The sequence below is a fragment of the Chaetura pelagica genome, unplaced genomic scaffold (genome assembly GCF_000747805.2).
Source record: "Chaetura pelagica isolate M959 unplaced genomic scaffold, ChaPel_1.0 scaffold294, whole genome shotgun sequence".
Lineage (NCBI taxonomy): Eukaryota > Metazoa > Chordata > Aves > Apodiformes > Apodidae > Chaetura > Chaetura pelagica.
In genome coordinates this window covers 151,247-175,285 of record NW_009953068.1, presented here as the reverse complement: position 1 = coordinate 175,285, position 24,039 = coordinate 151,247, and the positions used below count along the sequence as shown (strand labels likewise).

The 24,039-nt window shown below is 41.6% G+C and overlaps 1 protein-coding gene across 1 annotated transcript; it reads right to left on the bottom strand.

Annotated features, from left to right (window-relative positions):
- Positions 1-2,460: 2,460 nt before the first annotated feature.
- On the bottom strand, positions 2,461-20,032 carry PTPN11 (protein tyrosine phosphatase, non-receptor type 11; the record flags this gene model as incomplete). The annotated part of the gene is made up of 15 exons (XM_009996812.1): positions 2,461-2,756; positions 3,787-3,888; positions 4,100-4,212; positions 7,505-7,656; positions 8,321-8,388; positions 8,860-9,014; positions 9,892-10,023; positions 11,117-11,275; positions 11,416-11,495; positions 12,086-12,182; positions 15,863-15,976; positions 16,478-16,594; positions 17,345-17,537; positions 18,692-18,886; positions 19,902-20,032. Coding segments are annotated over 14 exons (1,776 nt in total), but the record flags the coding sequence as incomplete, so codon positions are not given.
- Between the last annotated feature and the right edge of the window lie 4,007 nt (positions 20,033-24,039).

Below are 24,039 nucleotides of genomic sequence, written 5' to 3'. Positions count from 1 at the left end.
TGCTGGCATAAATTCCTGTGCCTTAGGAGTTGGGTTAAAGTTTCCCTTGTGGTATAAAAAGTCTTCTACATCAGAACACTTCAGAACTGCATCCCTTTTCCATTCCATTGATACAGCAAAAGCTTAACATTTATTCTCTAAAAAACTCACTAGAAATACATGAAACCCACATTCACTTATCTCCCCTGAACCAAAGGACATTTCTCTTTCTTGCTTCATCTGTCACAAACCTCAGCCATTGCCTAAAATAATTTAAAAGATGCTTTAAAAATCACCCCTCTCCTGCCAGAGCACCAAAGGCAGATTTTATTTTGCAAGGTCTCCCCTCTGGTATTCAGCAGGGCCTCACACTCCAGTTGAGAGAGGAGGATTTATTCACAATCTTTCAGATTCTGCTCCCCCTCATTGACATTCTTCCATCATATGCTGCCCAGGATTAATACACATTCTGCAGTAAGAATTCCCTGGTTCCAAGGAAAAAAAAATAATTAAAAAAATCCTACAGAGGCAGGTTCTTAACAGCTAAAATGAGGTCATAGGAGGCAACTTCACGTTGGCCACATAACTGATTGCTGCTTATACAGGTCAATCTTTTGAGACACATCACATAAATTGAGTTAATTACAGAGTTCAGGTTCATTCAGGATCCTTCTCTTGCTCTTCTTGACTTTTCCCCTGACTTTCCAGTTTGGTGCAGAGCAGCTCCTGAACACATGTTCCACCTTGCTATAATGCATGAAGTGTGGAATTTGTCTCTGCACCAAATTTCAGACAAATATTTAATTGCTGTCATTGCTCTGTACAAATACTGACACAAATTATCCCTGTTGAGCAGGATGAAGCTGTAAATAGGGACAGGAGAGGAAGCAGGTGATGTAGAACAGGTATCTCACTACCAAATGAACAGATCTCTCTCTCATCCTGCCCAGAAATGTTAGATCTAGAAAGGGCACAAGTATTTTTGACTAGTGAATAAGGCTGTGATATCAAAACATGTATTATGGTTTGCTGGTGACAGGAGTTCCAAAAAAACCCAAACAAAACCCAAACCCAAAGTCTCAAAGGACAAAAGGCAAAGTAAGAAAATTCTGCTTTACATTAAAGAAGCACCCTTCATTCAGTTCAAACAAAGTGTTCAAATATTTGATTTTGCAAAGCACTCTCAAGGAAAGGTAATGTCATCTCCCACTCAACCTTTCACAAAGCTGCACTAATTACATTCCAGGCTTTAGCATCTTTTCACTGGTAAGGCCAATGACACCAACCTGCTGGACCAGCACCCCTGCAGACAGCAAGAAAATGCAGTGCTCACCACTTGCACCCACTGCAAGAATTCCCTAACACCAGAGAGGTGACAGAACTACCCCAGAGCCATGGGGACAGGTAAGACACTCCCATCAATGCACACATGCAGCTGCTGATGGCTCCAAGGGGAGATGCTGGCCCAGATAATTGGACAGAGCAAACAAAGCCAAGAAACCCAGTTACTCAGCAGCTTAACAGCAGTTCTTCATTCTAGTCTCTAGAGGAGGATTTTGTCTCATTTACAACAATCAGAAGTGGTTTCAGATGAACGTGATTTTTTAATCTAACAGGGACAGCAAACCCAGGGCAGCTCTGAAAGGCACTTCAGGTAATGAACTCCTGCCTGATGGAATGACCCGGAACAAGCTGCTGGCCTTGCTGCCCTTCCCAGCTAAGGCAAATGTAGTGGGTAGGTCACTTCTACAGGCTGCTTTCCCCACACAGCTTTAATTTAATCACTCACACTAGCATAAGGCCTTACTAAAAAATCCAGAAGGCTCAACAGCTTCCACCTCCCCAGCACAAGGGGAAGGAGGTTACCATGTACTATGGTAACTGCCTGCACAGCAGATTAACTCGTTTCACTGGGTTTACTATGTTGTCAAGGTGTGATCATGCAACTTCTTAAAATACCTTAACTCTACAAGTTCAATCTCCTGCATAACAGATGAACACAGACAAATTACCACAGACAGTGTCCTCACAAGCCACTAGGCCACAGTGTCTTTTGAGAGATACAGGAAATTGCCATTTTGGGGAGAGATCATCTAAAAGAAATTTAATTTGATGTAAAGGCTACCTTGCATAATTCCTGAAAAACAGACCGTCCAGCCACTCAGCTCAGTCGGAATCAAAGCTTCATAATCATCAGTTATCACAAAAAGCACCTTCATATCAGTAACTGCTCACCCCAATGAAACTCAGTCTGAGTTTGAAATGTGTTAGGACTAATTTTACCATGTAGGTGATTCTATTCACGCTGGTGATCCACTGTTTTCAAACAATCAAGTATTGTTCCCACCAGTATTTTACATTAGTGTAACGGATTTATCCATGTCATTGCTCTCCCACCACCCACCCCTCCAGCCCCCCAAGAAATATCCCACAGCTTCTCAAATAACAAAAAAAACCCCAACTAATAACCATACTGTGAAACAAAAATACTATTTAAAAAACAAATGCATGACAGTCCAACAGTTTGCTGGATTCAAAATTGACTCTACAAAGTATTTGTCTACATTGTAGAAAGGATTTCCTTTTATTTGGAAAATGAGCAATTGTGAATCAGGTATTGGAGAGAAGAGATAAAAACAATCTTCAGATGGTCTTAACTTTGCCTACTGTTGAAGGATTAAAACTGTAAATAAACAGGTACCAAGCCCTCAGAGTTCACCATTCATGTGAAGCTTCTTCCATCTCTTTCTTGACCTTTTTAAAAACCATATTAATTTCTGGGAAAGGAAGGGAGAAGAAAACAAAAATTCAGGAAAAAAACCCAAATCCAACTGGTATTTCTTATTCTGACATTATACAGAAGTGTTCAATTTTGACACATGAAAAACTTGAACTCAACTAAAAGTCTCAAACCCTGCTAATAAACTGTGTGTAAATCGTGTCTAGACTTGAAGAAGATCCCTTGAGTAAATGGATCAAACAGTTACCAAATGGAGAAGGGAAAACAGGATTTCTGAGGTCTTTGAAAACAAAGGGGGAAAGGTGACAAAGGCTTTAGGTTAGAATAGAAAAGAAATTAATTACTAAAGACACCTTAAATCCAAAGGTATTCCTTTGCTGTATTCACAGCCCATTAATTGAGGTATCAGATATTGGTTATTAGCTTATAACCAATAAAATATATATTTATTCAGTTGTCTGATTGCAAGAACCAAATTATTACAGACGTTTAAAAAAAATAACAAAGGGATCTACAGATTCCACTCCCAGCAAAGGCAAGGGCTTCCTTTTCCCTAGGATGGCAATAATACTACACCAGCTGCTCACAGCCACAGCAGTAATGTTGCTCATCACATTTTTTATGAGGCTGAGCAGGAGATTAAGTGTTCTCTGAACTTCTTCAGAAACACACAAATCCTCAGCATTGACAAGGAGCAAAGATCACTCATAAAAGACATGGAAAGTTCAGGCTGTAGTTGCTACTCATCTTTTGCTAGCATTCAGAAATTCAAATTTCAGTCTCTAGACCACTAAAGCCTTGCAGCTTGTGTCACCAGTGAGTCAGGGCATGAGAACAAAGGCCCAACTACCAACCTAATAATCCATATTGTTTTGAAAGGGTAGACCTAAATACAAATCAATCAAAGTTAGCTTCTGGAATTTAAATGCCCTAAGGGGCTAGATTATATGCACTCCAGGCATTAGAAAGTCCTTTCTGTAGTTCTCATAGCTCAGGTTTCTGAACACCTTCTCCAAAACCCCACAGCTCCAGGCTGGGTATATGCCCTCACTCCTGAACATACCCACCTGCCTTTGCATGGAAGTCTCTGTACATCTTCTCATCTGAAACTTTTCTGCTGTTGCATCAGCCCCACATTTTCATATACTCTAGCACTATCTTCTCTCATTCTGAAATGAAACAAATATTTACAATCCAAAGAACCCAGTTCGAGAAAATCACATTTGCACACAGCAGCGTCATCCAGTGACAGTTTATTTTGCTCAATTTAGTTTAAAAGCAAAACGCAGGCCAACAGACTCCATGATAACTCATTCGAGGTCCCTGAAGATTACTTAGTACAGTTCAAAACATAGACACCAACAACAGAAGCAAACTTACTCTGGACACGTTGGGGTTGGGGTGCAGGGTGGAAGAGGACTCTGATCTCCACTTGTCTGGTCCGATAAAGAATATTTTATGTTTGTGTATTCATGACCTTTCCTCTTACTCTTCTGTGAAGCAAAATGCAATATAAATGCCAGGTTTTGTACTAGTAACAGAAAGCAATCACTGAAGTGGTGCAGAAACTACATGCATAACTTAACTGTGTATGTTTCTAGAAGAAAGGTTTGTCTGTGAAAAGAAGCAAGATCAATTTTCTACACAACTCACACAACATGGATAAAATCTCAAAGGTTGGTTTTAACTTTTTGTTACAAGACCTGAAAAGCTTCACTTTTCAATATTCCTCTTTCTACCACCATCTCCAGCAGAACCCACCAACTTTATGAACCAGCACTCGTACACAATCTTCATCTTCCTTGGCAGAAGGAACCACATTTCATTCTTTAACAGACAGCACCAGCAAGTGGGCTTCCCACTGACATTGTTCCCAGTATAGAGATGTGGCCAAATGAGTAACAATGTTGCTTGCAAGATCTCCAATAAAACATCATCTTAGCCCATTAGGTTTAATATAAAAAGAACCCAAGCTGTTATTTGTATTCTGCAGCATATGTTCCAAGCTGCAGCCAATTGTGCTGGCATTCATCTAAAGACACCAAGGCTCCAGCAGGCAGAGCTAGGCTAGGAAGGGAAGGGGATGTGGCTTCATTTTCAAGACAAACATTCACAACTCATACATACAATGAAACCTACATATAATTAAAGCCTTGCTTCAAAATGCTACAGGGTACTGGCTTTTTTTGTTGTCTGGTTGTTTTTTTTAAATGCTCAGACAAGTACTAAATAACTGGCCTGAATCAGTCTCACCACAGAGGGTGTCAGAGCCTCTGGGGAGAGCTGGCTGCAGAGTTTCCATTAAGAACGCTCTGTACAGCAATGTAGGTTGAACTTTTTCCAAGATGGCCTTCTGAGATTGGCTCAAAACTTGCTTAACTTGTTCTGTTATTTTACTGAGCTTCTCCCCTTTCAATGTCCTACTTACTCCTGACCTTACTCACTTTCAAATAAAACACCAGTCCACATCAATTACCTGGAAGGTTAATGGTAAAAAATAAGATCTAAACAGAACACAAAGGTTCAAACTCTGCTGCATTCTACAGTGTTATTGGCACAAACCTCTCACCTGCCAATAATATTCTGAAGCCCAAAACTAGGGCTTGGTTTCCACCCCTCTGTGCAATGTAAAAAGATTCAATCAGTTCTTCTACTACTTAAGGTGACTGAAACAGACAAAACAAGCCAAGACAAAGTAGGTTCCTGGCTTCTCTTGCTTCCACTTCATTCACTGTAAGTATTCTTGCCAGCTCAGAATAACAGAAATGTGGTGAGAACTGCTTATTTCTAGATGTAAAGATATGCACACTTCCACAGGGGAAAACACCAAACAAAAAGACTAAAACAAAACCACTTTGCTTTCCTCTGCACTTGTAAGAGGACAGGCAATATTTAACACAACACTTAACTCTGTGGAACCTTGAGGCTCTCAGCACTGCAACGCAAGAGGGAATTCTAGCAGAGGAGGGAAATTTGTCCTGAATATAAACAAAAGTCAGGCAGATCTATGTGAAGGGAAGCAGCTATTCACATAATCCACTTATTCAGCCCTGCTGGCTGCAAATCCTGCATGAAAACAAGTTAGCTAATGCCACTACCTAATTTCTTCTCAGAGCTGACTTGTGCCCATCCAGACTGAAAAGCAGGCAGGGAGCACGACCTCATATTCTTTCCCATAAAGGTGCCCTAACTTGTCTTCACCAGGTTTTCCTCACAACTTTCCCTGTTTGTAGTTGCAATTAAAGCAAGAGTAGAGAAGGTTCCAGAGTTGAAGTTTCTTAAAATACAGTGTTTCATTCTTAATCTACCTCTTGGAGATGAAATTCAAGCATTCTGCACAGTATTTTACTACTCAGCCCATTTTTTTCTTGCTCTGTCAAAACATCCTTTGGAGCATTCCCAATTCATGTGTTTTTCAGGACATTAGTTCCAATAGTCATCACAAAGCTTTGCTTTTGCCTGAGAAGTTTTTATTCCTACACCTGCCCCTAACTCTAGTTACAGGTCAAGATCTCCTGAGGTAAAAAAAATTCTATTGCCATTTCTTAAACTTTTATACCTGTGCCTTCTGAGCTAGTAATGGATCAGGAGATGAAACACAAGTAAGTAATGGCTACAGGAGAAATACACTGCTCCATTATATATCAAAATACTATCCCAAACCCACTACAACCACCAAGAGAGAGTCAACAGCAGCAGCAGAATGAGGCCATATTCAAAAGGCTGAGGACACAAGGCTGGCATAATTACACACAGAGAGATATGAGGGAGCTCTAAGGCAAAATGAGACAACAAAGCCTAGGGAAAAAGTACACCTGAGGGATTTCTTGTTCTTCAGTTTGTGTCTCATCACCATCAGAGCACACAACAGCTGTCCTGGGGAGAGGAATAAAGCCTCTCTGCTGAACTGTGCATCTACATCATGTAGACAAATAGAAAATAAGCTCTGCCACACTCCCAAGCAGGCAGAAGGCACACACGTGTGAAAAGGCTGAGCTGCAGAGGGCAAGATACTGATATTCTGAACAAAATTATAGAAAACCCAGGTGATCAGAGGTTAGGGCAGAGAATGAAAGCAACAGTGAGTAAAATGTCAGTTCTTTTTTACAAAACAAGGTAACTTCTGTAAAAGATAGTAGAATTTGAATGCAATGAAGTATTTAAACAGAAAGCAAGGTGAAAGTCATCAATTATTCCAAAACTCCTCATCTTACCACACCAAAACCCTCCTCTAATTGCTTTTGTTTGGACATCGTACATGTGACATGTACTAGCATTTGAATTTTACCATCATACTTTATAAATAGAGTTAACAGATTTGAAATCTCTTAAAAGCTCAACAGAGCACAAGGCTCTGTATTAATTAAGTCTTATCTTTTATCCCTCTTGCACAGAAAACTAGATAATACTAAGGGAATTTGAGATCTGGGGTGGAGGGGCTGGGGGACAAGATCCCACATATACAAGCATTTTCCTGGAAGGCAAAGCAGCAGTAGCTGCAGTTATATGTAGAAGCCTCCCAGACTGATGATTTTCTTCCTTTGCAAGTGGCCAAACACACTGCTTTTACTTTACTTTTCCAATACCACTTAATAGTTTAAGTAATTCTTAAGCATAATGATTTGAAATACAGACTAACTTCTCTTAACAGGGTTAAGGGGTTACAAAGCCAGCCTTTTCAGCAGTTATGCCTCCAAAAGCCACAGAGAGCCAACGTGCAGCTCTGCTCCCTGTTCCAATGAGAACATGTTCCTACACAACAGGTTATCCTCAGGACAAACATACCTGCTCCTCTTCGATCCTGCGCTGTAGCGTCTCGATGTAGTGCTGCACTGCCATGTAAATAAACCTGTACTGTGCTTCTGTCTGAACCATTCCTGACCTCTGGGATCTCACCATCTGAATGGTCTTTGGAACATCAATATCACAGTCCACACCTAGGAAGGAGCATCACAGTGTTAAGGACAGTGGAATTAAGCTTTGTCTTTGGAGAGACTGGCCTCACCTTCCAGCAGAACGATCTTGCACTAAGCAAGTTTGTTAACACTGAATCATAAAATGGTTAAGGTTGGAAGAGACCTTAAAGATTATCAGGTTCCAAGAGAGGATTTGTCCTCGACTATTACCACACAGCTCTGCAGAGCTACAGCATGATGTGGGGGAGAAAACTGCAGCAATTCATGCTTTTTCAAGATGACACTAGATGCAGCCGAGCTCCACGCACACATTGAATTAAGAGCTTGTGGCAGTGCATCCATAAACACCACACCTCTCCCTGAAAAGAAGTTACTGAAACTCCCCATGCATCAGTACACTGGCAGCCAAACACTCCTGAATGATTGTAGAAGAAAAACAGAAAAATAAATAATAAAAATAACCTGGCTAATCCTCAGCTGGAGGTTTTCCTTATGCTGCACTGGAGCAGGGCTTCAGCACCTTGATCCAACTCAGTCAAGAGGAATGAGCAAGTCCCCTCTGTGCCAAACACACACCTGCTTTCTAGCATCACTAGAATCCTCTATTCTATCAACACTCCTCATGTTTTACTGTGATGTATCTGGCAGTGACCCACAGGAAAATAAAAGGGAAAGTGGAACCTACCTTTTTCTCTGATTATGTCAATCAGAATATCAATCACAATGAATGTTCCTGTTCGCCCAATCCCAGCACTGTAAAAAGAGAAGGGGAAAATAACAAGTTATTGTTTTACTCTTTCTGAACAGAGAGCAAAACACTAGTACAGAAGTCTGATATTGAGACATTGGACTTCAGAAGTCAGAACACCACTTCTGTACCTCAGCATTTATTAACAGCCTTGAATCAGAAAAAAACCCTAGAAGGTCAGATCAAATTATCTAGCCAGAAATGGTACCATCTTCTCACAACATCACAAATCCTTATTCATACAGACAGGCACACTGTGAAAGCCAGCCAGGTGTAACCATCTGACACCCATCTAGAATGTACCATTTTGCAAATAGAAAGCAAGTATCTTGACAGAGTACTTGTCTGAGTAGCTCTCAGGGAAAGTTGTCTTCTTTAAAGTTTTCAGCTCCTCATACCCAAAATCCCCAAATGACCAAACAGAACTCCACAGGCACAGAGAGCAGCAGGAGGAAAGGCACAGAGCAGCACCATACCTGCAGTGGACCACAACTGGTCCTGCATCACAAATGCTCTCCTGCTTATGGTGCACCTCCTCTAGGAAGTCTAGTACACCTCCAGGGTCACTTGGGACTCCGTGATCAGGCCAAGTTCTGAAGTGATATTGCCAGACTGTCCTCTCTGTGTTCCCCTGGAAGGAAGACACCCACACATGAAAACAATATCCTTCAGATTAAAATCCAGCTAAAAGAATGTATGTGGCAAAGCTGAGTCAGATCAGAAGGTGTCATATCCAGCCTGCTGCTCAGTATCCACAGCACCACAACTCCTTTAGAGGGAACAAGCCAGAGTTCTCCCATGTCTAACAAGCTGATCACACCACCTGCTTCCTCAGCTCCCCCTTTCCCATGCACTTGTTTCCAACATTTCCCTCCTCACCTTTAGAAGCCAGAAATCCTGATGGTGAAAAACAGCAAAGGGACATTCATTTGTCATACTCCTCCTTCTTACCTAGCAGCACTTTCCTTGTCCACTTCGTCCCACCCACCTCCATCCCACAGACATACCAATCTAATATATTCTGCTTATGTGCTTCTTACACAAATCTTTTTGCACCTTAATCCAAACTGTTCCTTAACAAGGAAGTGCTATGTGCACACTAGTTCACTGTTTCCTTCCTTATCTTTTGTATCCCTTCCCCTAAGTGTTCTTCCCACAAAACCATTTCCTTCTGCTGCAACCATCTCCACAAAAGGGATCAAATGCCTGGCTTCAGTGAAGCGTGATTGTTTAAAAGCATCCTCCCTCTTTCCAGATTTCCTCAAAGCTCTGCAGCCATGCATCTTCTGCCAAGAAGTGCTTAGGTATAAGCACCTTCTATTATCCCAAGGACAAAGAGAAAGATGGATGGAACTAAAGCTGGAGCTTCAAAGAAAGAGACAGGGCTCAATTTATTAATCTCTTAGTGCTTTTATTGATTGCAAAGAAACAGCCTATTTCTGCAATTTTATTTTATTTATTTTTTGAGATCTGCAACCTAAATTAAAAGGAGTTACTAACATACTTACTTGTCCAACTTTGGAAAGCTTAAGTTCTCTTAGTGTGTAATCATGTGCTGCACTCTCCTTAACATTCCTAACCCGCATAACACCGTACTCCTTCAGGGAATACTCGTCGGGCCAGTATTTGACACACTTACTCTGCAGGATTAAAAAAGAAAGAGTCATCAGGCTGGACTGTAAACTAGTTACTAAACACAGTTCTGAAGCTTTCATTTCTGAATGCAGAGAGGACAATTACCAGTGCCCACTGCACATCTAGCTGACAAGATAAAGCACATTTGAGAGGGGAGTTTATCTTCCCCCTACCAAACACTAGATGATTTCAAACAAACAGGTCCAGGCAATCTCTCTTTTTAGCAGCTTTCATGATCATCTCAGTATCTGCTTGGCCTTGATAGTTTCAACACCTGGAGATTAAAATACTGTTACTTGTATCTCCACCCAACTATGGGTTTAAAAATACTGAGAATTTCCAGAGGAATGATGTATAGCCTTACAGGACTTTAGGAATAGAAGGGTTAAATCACATTTGGTTGAGGGATTCTCAGCCAGGTAGTTTCAGTCATAATCACTAGCTCAGCACATCAGAAGAATGTTATCAAATTCAAGAACAGAAAATAAAGCCAGAAGAGGGAATGGCATTTTAGTCTAGAAATGTAAGTTGAGTGAGCTGGATATGGGGCAATCACTTTCACACTGTAGTTTTTAGGTAAGGAGCAGTATCATCTCCATTCATTCTTGTAAAGTCCCATAGTTCTGCTTTTCTAGCGAAGTCTGTACAAGCTTGGTAAACAAATGGCAACACTTGTTACAGGAACAGGGAGAAGAATGGCTGTTTCGTTCCATCTCACATTCCAGTGCCTCATTCCCTGCGTAATTTTAAAATACATTGATTCACATTCAGTAGCGTTACAGGAACAGGGAGAAGAATGGCTGTTTCATACCATCTCACATTCCAGTGCCTCATTCCCTGCATAATTTTAAAATACATTGATTAAAATCTAATCTGTCAATGCTTAGAAAGGGAGACCTGATGATATGATAGGAATTTACCCTCCATTCCCAAAAACACCAATGAAGAAGGCCACTCAGCACCTTCCAGGTCTCCAAAGACAGTGGTTGCACACCAGATTTCAGCATATCAATATATATCAATATTGAAAACAATATAAATGAGTCAGTTTAATCCTTATTTGTATTCAATTACTCTAATTTGAGAGTCTGTTCTTACCTTTCCTCTTTCAACTTCTTTTGTTGTCATAACAATCACCCGAGAATTCTCCTGGAACACCATTCTCCAAAAATCATTCACTGTATTCTGTAGGCAACCTTGAGTAGCAATGTAGCTTTTTTTTGGCTTTGAGTTGTTACACTTGGTTTCAAACTCAGGCTAGAGGAAAAAAAAAACACAAACCAGTTTAAAAAATAGTGACAAATGGTGACAAGACTAACTTGGTTTTAGGCGGGTATGTTACAAAGAGGAGACAGGGGCTGTGCCAACAAGACTCCTGTAGGTTGAAGTATACTTACCATAATTATGTTAGCATTGATGTAGTCTGAAACAGGTTCATTTGGATCACCATCATGTAGAACAACTCTGGTATGATCAACTGCAAGAATATATATCTCTGTTACAGCTGTGATCACACAGCTATTTTTAAATATCCCCCAGACAGGTACATTTCTTATTGCTACCAGAAGCTATTAAGTTATCAAACTCAATAAATTAGTGGCTAGAACATTCAACCTTTCATCTTTTGTCATTTCTGAAAACAAGTGGCCACATCATACCAAGGTAGATCAAAAGAAGTGTTCAGGACCCCTCATAACTCACAGGTACATGGACTGTCAAGCACTAAGTCAAGGGAAATGGCTGCTGGATTTTCACCATGCAGTTTGGTACCACAAATTAATCCTCTTCAACTTAAGCATTTCAGTTTGCTGAGTAACAGTTTAGAGATGTGAGGCTTTGAAATGAAAGCTGAAGATAAAAACAGTATTTGGGAATCAAAATATTGGTATCTACAAAGTGCAAATGTTTGAAGGCAAATTGGAAATTGCTTGGGCTAATACTGACACATGAGGGGAAATGATCCTTGAAGAGAAGCAAAAGCTTAATTAACCCTGTATTTACAAGTTAAGAAAATAAAGCATAGAAAAGTAGCAGGCTTACATTGTAATGGAAGGAATCAATACTTACAGGGTAAAATGTTTTTGTATCTATTTTTGTTTTTGTTTTCCTGACGCTGCCCTTCTTTGCGACTATAGAGAAGTTTACATTCTTGCTGCTGTAAAGTCTAAATGAAAACAACACAAATAACTGGTTTTAATAAAAACAGTATGGGCTGTTCCACTATCATTATATTGATTCTTTCTCAAAAAAATGATAATACTTGATTATAATGCCAGATAGTTAGAGACAGAGGGAGGTACTGGGTTTCTCCATTCAGACTTAGTACAGCATTGTTTCCAAGGTATGCAAGAACCACAAAAGCTTGAGTGACAAGGCCAGCTATTTTCCATCTGAAAGTTATAAACACCTATGAATTCAAAGCTTCTTTAAACCACAACCTATAATGAGCAAGTCCTTGTGATACTGCTCTGACCAAGCCAACAAGCTGGTCCCTTCAAGCTATAAGACACTGTGTCAGGAAATCAGAACTGGCCACAAAGGACAACAACAAAATTTTGTCTGTGGGAATCTGGCCATCTTAAAAGGCACATGAAATAAACCAGACACCACAGGCAACATTCTACAGAGCAGGTCCAAGAAATGTATTTATCAGTAGGTCCTTCTCACCAATCATAAAAGTTAGGAGCACTACTGCCTTTCACTTTTGCTAAATGAGGGAGGTAAGGAGTTAAACAATTTCCCTTCAACTGGCATTAGCTTTAGTACTGATAAAGATTAGTAACTAATACATCCAAAACATTGCCAGCCTGCAAAGGAGTAAGGTCCTTTGCTGTTACCCCCCTTAATATTCTTGCAGAGATTTCTTTTGCTTTAAAGCTTGTGCTTCTCAGGCACATATGCTCACTTCTGCTTTGGTCTCTGTCATTGTTACTGCCACACTTGGTGACCTTGGACAATTAAGCTCATCCCAAAGACAGGGAAGCCAAAGAACAATACAAGAGAGCTGCAAGGTTTCATGCTTGGGAAACAAAAGGCAGAAAAACTGTAGCACTGCCTGCTATTCCCAGTGATGGGTGAAACATCAGTTTGCAGTAAGCTCACCTCTTGCCACTGCAGGAGTATTTCAACTGCTGTTACCACAGAGCACCTTTACAAAACATTAACATTTTTGAGTCTCAGATGAGTGAAACATCAAGTGAAAGACCTGAAAGCCAAACTCTGCCAGCATGTTAAAAAATGGAAAAACTTGAGTGTGGAAACCATAGTTTCAAACACATCTTCACTTCATACAGCTAATTATGATTGCTTGGAGCATCCCTGAGGAGAGATATGTGAGCAGCAGCGACTTCTAACGAGCCCATTAAGAGATGTACACAATGCAACAATAAATCTGAAACAGAGCCCTCAATTTCACTGCAGCACCCAAGCACTGAGCTCACCCAACAGCCATTTTTCAGAAGCAAAAACATTACAAGGGCTGTCAATGTTTCTGTCTAGTGGCTCAGAGCACAAGAGGTACATTCTTAAATATGCCCGAAGACAAGTAATTTATAACTACCATCTGGACTGCCAAATCATAAACAGCACAGGCAGAGATCCATGGACAACCTGGAGTTTGTCCCCCTGCCTCCTGCCACCAAGGTTGACAGCTATAGCTTTCAGCCTGAGGTGAATGAAAAAGCATGATGCTAGAACTGCCATGGGATTGCTTCATTTCCAAAAACACAGTGGAAAAAAATGAGGCTTAGTGCTGACCTCACTAATAGCAGTGAAGGGGACAGAGGAAAGGAATGTTTCACAAGTTAAATATTTCATTTCTTATATTTACTTCTTCTGTAAGACTTTAGGCTATCTAGCAAACACTCTTCTTCAGGAAAGCCACAAGACAGGAAAACATCTTGCTTCTAAGGACCAGCTGATAAATCCATCACAGGATCAATGTATTTAACAAAGACCAGAGGTCAGAAAAGAAGTCTCAAGTGTGAATTAATATTTAGTCATATTTTGACAAATTAACAATGCATTCCTAAACAGACCCCACAAAAGTGCTTCCCTCAAGAAAACACAACAAATCACAAACAAAAAACCCACATTAACTCCCATGGCTCCTATTAAACCAGCACCAATGACAAGAAGGGCCAGAGTTCTTCCCTTTTTATGCCCCCCGAATAACAGTAAGGAATGTTTAGAATCTCCAGGGAAGCAAACAGACACCCTTTGCTTGGCTAACTTGCAAATAAACATATGTTCAGGCTAAACTAGCAGTGGTCACAGGCCCAATCTACATGACTGTGCCATGGCATGTTAAAGCCCACCACTCATCAGTCTTTGGAAGAAGCAGCTCATTTCCAAGTTTTAGCCACTGGAGCAGATGTGGCTAATCTTCCTGACCCTCCAGGCCCCAGATCAAAGTTCAGGTGTTGAACTCTACAACAGAAGCAGTTCACAGGTTGAGGCCAGCTTAGCTTCAGGCAAGGTTCACAGCAGTAGATGAGAACTGCTCCTCAGGGGATCTCCTGTTAGGGTAAGACAGAGTCCCAAATCCTCAGCCATGGCCAGAGTAGCCCCTGCTGGCCTCCTTCCCCCTCCAGGGGCTTTTGGGCCATTCAGCAGGCCTGGCCAAGGACTGACCCCCACACTGGCCACAGGGGAAGAACGAGGAGAAAGCTGCATCCTCATGTTATCATTTCCCCACTGCCACAATATCTTCTTATCCTCTATCCACATTGTTGATAGTGAAATGTGTTACCTCTTTCGTTTGTTTTTATTGGAATAATTTTTCTCCTTCTGACACCAATCTCAGAGCAGGCTGGACAGTACATTCAACTAATTAACATGTCTAATAAAAAAACAGTTTCTTTATGAATGTGTCACTATTCGAGACATCCTAAACTAGCACTGCAAGAGCCCAAACCTGTCTGGCTGTCAAGGAGCAGGACTTCCAGTTTCCTGTTGCCATCTGCTGGTGGAGTTCCAGACTCCACCACAGTTTTCCCGTGTATGTGCCACAAGCCAGGCCATATTTAAGACACTTCTAAAGCTTTTGGCCAGGCCCATCACATGGATGCAGCTGTTAGGTGACACCAACTGACAGGGTTAGGAGCCAGGTGAGACTCCAGCAGTTTGGAGTGTCTTGGTTAACACTCATACTTAATTTCCTCTGCTTGAAGAACTAACAGTTTCAGCTGTTTTTTCTTTCAAATCGACGTAGCTCCCTGAAATCATGAGGGCTTCAAAGCAAGAGTACCCAACCTCCCAACAGAGCAGAGGGCAAACCAACCCATCCTCTGCACTGACACACAGCAGAAAGCACAGTGCAGTCCCCTTCACAAGCACAACACATCCCACAGCTTCCAATTGTATCCAATACCACTGCTGTACTGGTGCTTGGGTCACCAAGAGTAATGTAGGCTGGGAATTAGTCCTTTGCCTCCAGAAACATCAGTTCAGCCAACAGACCTCTTCCTGTCCATAGGAAGAAAAGGAACATAGGAATGAACCTGATGAATTGTCCTGGTGGGCCAGATACATAAGGCTCCCCAGGGACATTCAGGAAGGACTGTGTTAGGTACCAAATGAACAGCACTGAAGATCATCAGCTCAGTCAGGAGAAAAGGCAAATATTTCAATATTTTTACTAGCAGACACAAGAGTGGAAGTGGTAAAATCTTAACCCATGCTGTATCTGACACAGAAGATAGGAACAAGAACAGGGATATGAAGCAACAGAGGGGGGACTTTCCAGAGGGAGAAGATGAGAAAATGTCAGGAAGGCAGTAACAAACCTAACTTTTTAGTAGTGTAGAGATTTAATACCACAACACTTGGAATGTAATGAAATACCTCAAATTCTTCCCAGAAGCCCTGCTTGACTTTATCTGTAGTCTCTGCTAGCTTGCTTAGCTCTCTCACTCTGCTTTCAATCTCTGCAGCATTAATACGGGTAGTATTCAGAGGCTAAGGAAGATACAAATATTAAATAAAGGTTTAACAAACGACAACTGTGAGAAGACACTTAAAACACATCTCCTGCACTAAGTACATTTTATAGAAGCAATTCTAGGATCCAGACATCTATTTGGACTTCAAAACTTTACAATTCATACAACAAAGGGCAGTGAGGGTAGGAGGAAGGGGGCAGGACACAACTGCTTTTAGATAAAGTCTCATAGTTGTTCTTCAATACATGAAGTTGTTTCATTTCTGGACTAGTGCTGCAAGCCCCTATGGACCATGATGAAACCAAGAGAAGCTCTCCATGCCCCAGGGACACAAGAATCTATTCTCCACAAACATATAAAACATTATTCCCATTTAAATGACTGATTTTGTCATCCAATAATTTATTTTTGCATTAATAAAAAATAAGATGTCTCAAGGAACACATGGAAGAGCCTGTGCTTCAACAGCATATGCTGAAGGTAGCAAAGCTTAGTGGTGTCTTGTCCATTCACTCACCTGCTTGAGCTGTAATACTGTGCCCAGAGTTTCTACCATAGGGTTCTTCTTGTAATGTTCCACTAGATCTGTCAGAGAGTCAAATTTCTCTCCTCCACCAACATCGTATTTTAGATCCTTGAAAGACAGATGCTCATCAAAATAAATGCACTTCATCCAATAAAGGCTACTCTAATATAATGTCTAGGCCATGCAACACAGGAAAAATTCTCTTTAAAATCCTATGTAGAAGAATCTAGTACAATCCTTCTGCTAAGGGATGGCAAGAACCTAACAAAAAGAAACACACGTAGCAACCCACAGGCATCTGGAAGTATCAAAAGACTAGAAGCAAATAATACTTCAGTGAATAACTACCCTTCAAGCTTTAGATTTAAAGCTGTTCCTTGGATTCCATCCTCAAAATTTTCACAGAAAGTTGATCATCTATCAGGTGCATCTTTATAAACTGACAGGAGAAATGGGAATACTCGGGTCTCTATTTGTCCAATTACTCATGTTTTTACAGATAATTTATCCAGGAGATTGCAACTCACTTATTAATATTCATGAACATGAAAGCCTCCATCAGCAGAGGATTTCAGACAGACTCTGACACAACCAAAAGCAAATCTCTCAGAAGGTACCTGACAGCACAGTACAGCATGACATGATCCAGTCAGGCAAGCAGTCAAAAAAAATCAACACTAATTAAATGTTGATGCTATCAAATTAGTCCATGTGATCAAACAGATGACACCCAGCACACAGAGTGCACCAGGGGAAGGGCGTTCAGTGCTCTGCAGTGCAGGGGAAGGTGCCCTCCTGTTGGAGCAAACCCAGTGCCCACGGAAGGAGCCCTGGGAAGCAGCTGGTGCTTCACCATACCTGGCAGTGAATCATGACGTGTGTCACTTTGGATTTCCCATCATTACTCTCTCCTTTATCATCTCCAGTCCGGACAGAAAGAACAAAGTCCCCGGGGTGGCTTTGACTCTCACGCACAAGAAAGCTTCCATGTTTTCCTTTTTCTGTTAATAGCTTTTCAGCTTCTCTTCCAGAGAGATGCCCATGAAACCACCTTTAAATACACATATAGACAGGGACTCTGATTGTCATTCCAGCTATGGCTGAATCTGCTTGTTCTAAATATTTATTATACAGTAAAACACTTACGTGCACTGAACAACTACATCCAGGTCTACAGAAACCCCAAGTTTATAAAAATAAAAACCAAAATAAGCCTTGCAAGTGTACACATACATACACATACCAGTGATTGCAGAAACACTTTAAATCAAGCACTTCCACAAGCACTGAATTCAGCATTTCACACAAGCTTCAAATGAAGCTTTGATTTGGATCCCTTAAAACAGCCCAAATGGATTCCTTGTTGTCCAATAAACACGAGCTTACACTGCAACCTTTTTCTCAGCCAAGGATTTTTTTAAATTTCCTTCAGGAGGATGCACTTTCCTGATGAAGCTGGGAAAACTTAGCATCCTTGAGACCTTACCCTTCCATCACACTAAGACAGGATAATCACATCAGTCTCATTTCTTCCAGAAATACAGCCCAGAGGGCAGTAACCCTCCCCACTGCTGTTAAACACATTCTGAGGAGTGAGAGAACTTGTTTCCATGTTCCTCCTTGTTTGTTTTTTTCACTTCTGAGAATAAACTGCTTTCTACTGGCCACAGAGGTTTATGTCTGACACACACAGACCTCCTCAGCATACACCAAATCTAAATTACCAGGTTCTGCTCCTAGCCATGTTCCTCAAAACAGGAGTCTGAGTAACCTGAGGATTCACCTTCACTTGCTCACACCCAGGGACTGGGTGTTTCCACTGCTGGAAAAATAGTACAAAGTTATATGCCACGGAATTTATCTTGGAATTCCTTGCAGTAATAACAGCTTCAGGAAGCTTTGGGAGAACTTCTACAATAAAACATTCTCCCAGTAAAATAAAAGAATTATGCCCTCTTTTGTAGTATCATATCACTCCAGGAAGAATGCTGAAGAAAATAGGTTCTGGGGCTTAGACTGTTGCCCCTCTAATCTTGTTTATTAATCTCCTTTAAAAGTAACCTCACTAGGATCAGTGGGACCACTTTTAGCACAAGATAGTGGCCACCCTTTCACCAAATGGAAGCTGACTAGTGTTCAGAGGGATAAAACACGCATTTATTAAGAAGTGCACAGACACTGAGGTATCACCACTCTTCCTCTGACCTTTCAGATGTAGGATCAGCACAGTTCAGTGGGTATTTCAACTCTATCACATCTCCATTCTTCTCCTTCAGCTGTCCATGATGTTCCATATAATACTGGACTAACTCAGCCAACGTAGCAAACTTCTCTCCTCCATAGAGGTCATAGTAGTCTCCTGTGTTCTGGATCTTGATGTGGGTGACAGCTCCAGTTCGTCTAAGTGTTTGAAACAAAGGGAAACCCACCCCAGTCAGCTGACTTCCAATCAATCACTTCTGTACTCAGTGTTCTGTTGGCCGAGTCAGAGAAATCCATACTCACGTTTGTGCCATTTTCCAACTGAAATAGTGCAGAACAGCTAAGCTAGTGCACCTCTCCAGTGTGCTTCAGCCACACTTCAGTGGCTTGCAAGAAAGTGAAGAGGCTCACCAACGGTCAGGAAGAATAGAGGGAACAACTTTATTCCCTGACAAATGGATCCTTAAAGCCAGTGAGAGCCCTGCAGCCTCACGACCTCCAACAGAAAACCCTCAGACCCCCAAGAACTGCCCCCACACACACACACAAGGGGTGGAGGGGTGAGAAGAATTCAGTGTTCTCAAGACACCCATCAAAGCTTCTTTGCTCCTTTCCTCTGAAAGAATCTCCTTCTGTTCAACAAGGCCCATTATTTCAAAGATATCTAAGCAGCATTACTCTTATCACCAATCCGACTTTTCCCTTTTCCTTCACCTACTTCCTCCTGCTGTCCTTTTCCCATCCCTACCACTGTACCCACAGTGTCAGGGGACAAATATTATCAAAGGCCAATTTTGGAAGCTGAAATAACACTTAAAAACTTGCTGACTTCTCCTGTAACAAGAGAATCTGGAGAGCATTTTCTCGCATGTGTCCAATCAGTAATACAGATAACTACTGCTACCTTCAGATGGTTATCAAATTTTTTTAAAGGGTTAATAGTAATGCTATTTTGAATCTACTTCTGCCTCCTCTTAACTTTCTCTGTCTCTCTGCAGGGTCAGAAGCCACTCTCCTTCAACCTTTAGTTTCTCCTAGATGGGTAAGATTATTTGATAACTTCTTTGCGGAAAAGTGAAGGAAAAAAGTAGTGACCAACAGACTCTTCTTCATCTCTCACAAGCAGTTCATTGACAAGTCTTTCCCATAGAACAACATCAAGTTAAGACCTTCACCAATTTGGGGAGAAAGACAAAAAAACATTTACACTTACCTAACAGAGAGTGTGAAGTCTCCTGGGTTACTTTTGCTGGGCCGTGCCAAAAAGCTGCCATCTACTCCTCGTGTTAACAGGAGGTTTTCTGCCTCCACCCCAGTAATATTTGGATGAAACCATCTACAAGAGGTTAAACATAAAAAGTGTTAATAAATAAAGAGAAGATCTTCTGGTCTTCAGTCACACAACAAGACTAAACAGAACAATCCAACAGCTTCAAAACCAGGAAGTTCCTAAATTGCTCAGAATCTCTATCTTAGCAGAAAGTGTAAGTTAAGAATTTCATGCGGCATCACCACTTATGTATTGGGAAGAGATGCTTTGTAAGTGAAAGAGCTACCCCCAGACACACTCAGCCTTGGATTAAAATCATATCAAAGGCATACAATTTAAACAGAGAGCACAAGTCATGCATATTCCTTGCTCCAGCAGGAGAAGACACACAAAGCAACTGAATGACAACAAGGAAAAATACTGTAGAAGAAAATAAAATATCCAAAGCGACACTTGACAACATGGTAAAGGTTAAATTTTTAAGAAAACCTCATGCTTTAGGACACAGGTTGACCACCAGCTGGTGGGGGTCAGGAGGGGACTTCACTTGTGGACAATCTGTCCAGTTGCCCAGTCTTCTTCCAGCCTCCTCAGGAAGACGTGGTGCTGTCTGCTGCCAGGAGCCCCTCTCTGTCTCCTCACTACCATGGCAATCTCTGGTCCGAATATATCCCGCTTAAATACACACACTGAGGAATCTCATCTCAATATTCACCACCCACAACCAACCTCCTAAGCAACTATTATAGTGCCCTGCCAAAGGAGAGCTCTATATGGTCTATATCTCAGAAGCTCAGTGTCCCCACCTATGGCATTAACTTCTGGGAGACTTATTCTTAGCCAGGCAGTTAACACATCTGTGTTTCATCTATAACCAAGGACTTTCACTGGGCTCCTGTAGGACTAATTTACATCCCCATGTTCTGGATCAAAGTCTGGAGTTTTCAATGGTTTTAGAAAACAAAGTTTAAAAAAAACCAGCCCACAACAACAAACCACCTCAAAGCCCAGAGACACAGCCACTAAGAACTGTTCCAGTGGCTTTGTCAGACTTGTACTTGGCAATTAAATTACTAACTTTATTGTTCAGAGTTGCCATAAATTGGGCACTACAGAGGGCAGGAGTGAACGTGCACACCTGTATCTGCAGGAAGAACCTGGGCTGCTGCTCCTCTCGGTACAGAAGGCTCTTAGTTGCTCCAAAGTGAAGCAAAACCTTAAGGCAAAGGACTCTGCAACCAACTTCATCACAGCTGTAAGTGCTGTATCTAGGAAAATGGCACAGCACCTCTGATCACTCATGATCAGCCTGCAGTAAATTGCTAAAACAGCCCCATGTGGGAGTGCTTGGCTAAATTCAGGGTTGTCACTTCCATTGTTTCAGCAACTCCTTCTTTACCGAAAAACTCACAATATTCCTACCCAGGTCTTACCCAGCCTGTCCTCTTCAGGCACAGATTCTCATGGCAACATTCTGGAGAGTTTTAGAGATTCTAGGACCAGCAAACCTCTAAAACATCTCTCAGGTGGGAACTAGGGTTACTTAAGGAACAGTTCCATGTGATAAATTGATGATTCTTGGTAATCTTGCTTTTTTTCTCTAGTTGAGGATATTCTGCTTGCACCAAGAAAATGCAGTGAATACCACTGTATCTTCAACTGAAGAAGAACAACAAAAACCACACCTATACAGCACAGGTCATGAAAAACTATATTAAAAATACCTCCAAGTTCACAGCAAGTTGGAATGAATTAATAAAGAATGCTACATTTATCTAATGACTACTCAAAGGACAAGAAAAGTTGTTTTGATGCACAATTTCACCTTCAAAATTTTACTTCCACTAGAAGAAAATAAAAAACAAACAAAAAGAAGTGCACCAACATTTTTAAGAGTTTAGCAGCTTTTTAAACGTGTACTGGATTAATGAGATATCTTTGGAAGCTTTCCAGCTTGTATACAAAAATGGATAAACCTACAAAGGAGAAATTATTGGGATCAGGCCTGCAGATTTATTACATTATGGTATTCCATGAACTTTAATATAGTATTTTCTGTATCCTACCCTAATGAAACTGGAAGCAACTGCACATGAGTTGTTAAGAAGATGTAAAATAATTGAAATATGGTAAATTAATGAACAGAAGGGAGTGCAAAAACTGCTGCTTAAAAGAGAGTTTAAAAAGATCATAGATTGTCTAAAAAAAATAATCTCACCCCAAATATACCTACACCCCTACTGAAGATGGCAAAAAGTGCAGTAAAAGCAAAGCTGCATCTGGGAGATGGATGGAGTTTATTGCACTTTATGTAACTTTTGTTCTAAGGGTAACTTGTACTCCTGCTCTCTCATCTTTGTATTTTTGGCTTTGAGTAGGAAGCTGCATTTGTCAGCCACCCCAAATAGAAAAATGGGGGTGTTAGTGATCTCTGTTCCCGGGTTCCGGCCGGGTGGTGGGGATGGTTCATTTGAAATGCCATCACATCCGTGCTTTTGAACCTGGGTGGCTCCATCCCTCCCAAACCCGGAGGAGATCCCACGGGCGCTGTGGGCACAGGCACCAGTAACGTAAGCCCCAGAGAGGACTTTCTCTCACACTTCCTTTTATAGGGATGGAATGTATTTTAGTGGGGTTTTTTTCTGCTTTCCTTCTTCAGCCTCTGAGGCCAGCAGGTGCAGAGGTTATCCCAAGCACAGGACAGCACAGCCAATAAATACAATCAAGCAAGGAACCCAGGCTGTAATTAACCAAGCTGTCCTCACTGTCCCTGCAGCACTCTGCACAGCCCTGCTGACCTGGGGGCTCAGGAGAGAACCATTCCCCTCCCTCCTCAGTTCTCAGCAAGATGGAAATGTTGGCAGGAAAGTACCCAGTGAAATAGCAGAGGTCTCTTTTACAAAACTCAGGGGTTATCAGCTAAGCAGGAAATCTTCTGATGAAAACCACTATATGGCAGGAAACACAATCTTGGTACAAATCTCTTCTTTTGTTAGCCTAGTCCAGAAAAGAGCAGCAGGGCCTGTGCTTGGTTAAGTCACACATCACCAGTGTGTTTCTCTCTTACCAAACTGAAGGGAGAAAAAGAAAAAATCAATACATTTTTCCATGCAATAATTGAGCTTTTCTAATCACCTTTCCAAGAGCAGGAGATTAAATCAGTTCTGAGTCTCAGCTGTCACAACTGTAGCATTCAGGGAGGCGGTGACTAGTAGTTTAATTACTCCTATTTATAGGCTCATCAGTTTCTATCTCTCATCTTTTTCCAGTCTGCTCACAAGTTACAATTTCTGAGCAGAATTAAGAGGATTACTCCTCTCAATGAGGAAGTCTGGAAGTATTTGAAAAGGTGACTTGTGCCCTTGTTGTGCTGTGTGAGCAGGGACATTCAGAACACCCAGCACACACCAGGGACCCTCCACACAGCAGAAGAACCCAAATCCAAGTTCAACTACAAACAGCCACGGACTCAGGACCTGCCCATCTAGTTCCATGATCATAAGCAGAACAAGAAGGTGAACAACCCACTGTTGAAGGAATTACCTTTTAATAGATATTAGAAATGTATCAAATATCAGAACAGGTATGTTAGATAAGCATATAAAAATCTTTCTCTTTTTTAGGAGAGTATTTCCTCTGAAGTCTAACATTTACCTTAACCTCTTGGCCCAAAAAGGACTGTTAAAATAAGACAAACGTCGATATACACGAAGTACAATGAGAAGCTACAACAAAGAAAACACCTTCAACTTTCTCACCCTGAATTTGCAATGCCACGAGGATTGGATATAAGACCGAACGCTGCTCATGAGCTGAGAGCCCCGATCGGGTCAGTTATTGACCACTGGTTTTACAGGGAGCTCGTGGTTTAGTTTGGGCCCCCGAGAGCCCCACCAGCCGCCCCGGCCTCGGGTTCCAGGCCGAGAACGGAGCCGCCGCACGAACGAAACCCATCGCTCCGGTTCACACGCCCCTGCGAGCAGGGGGGGACTGGCTTGAACGCTCCCCACGCAGCCCAAGTTAGGGCGGCAGCTCCGGCTCTGCGCGGGGCCCGGGGAGCGCGATGCCCGCCCGCCGGGCA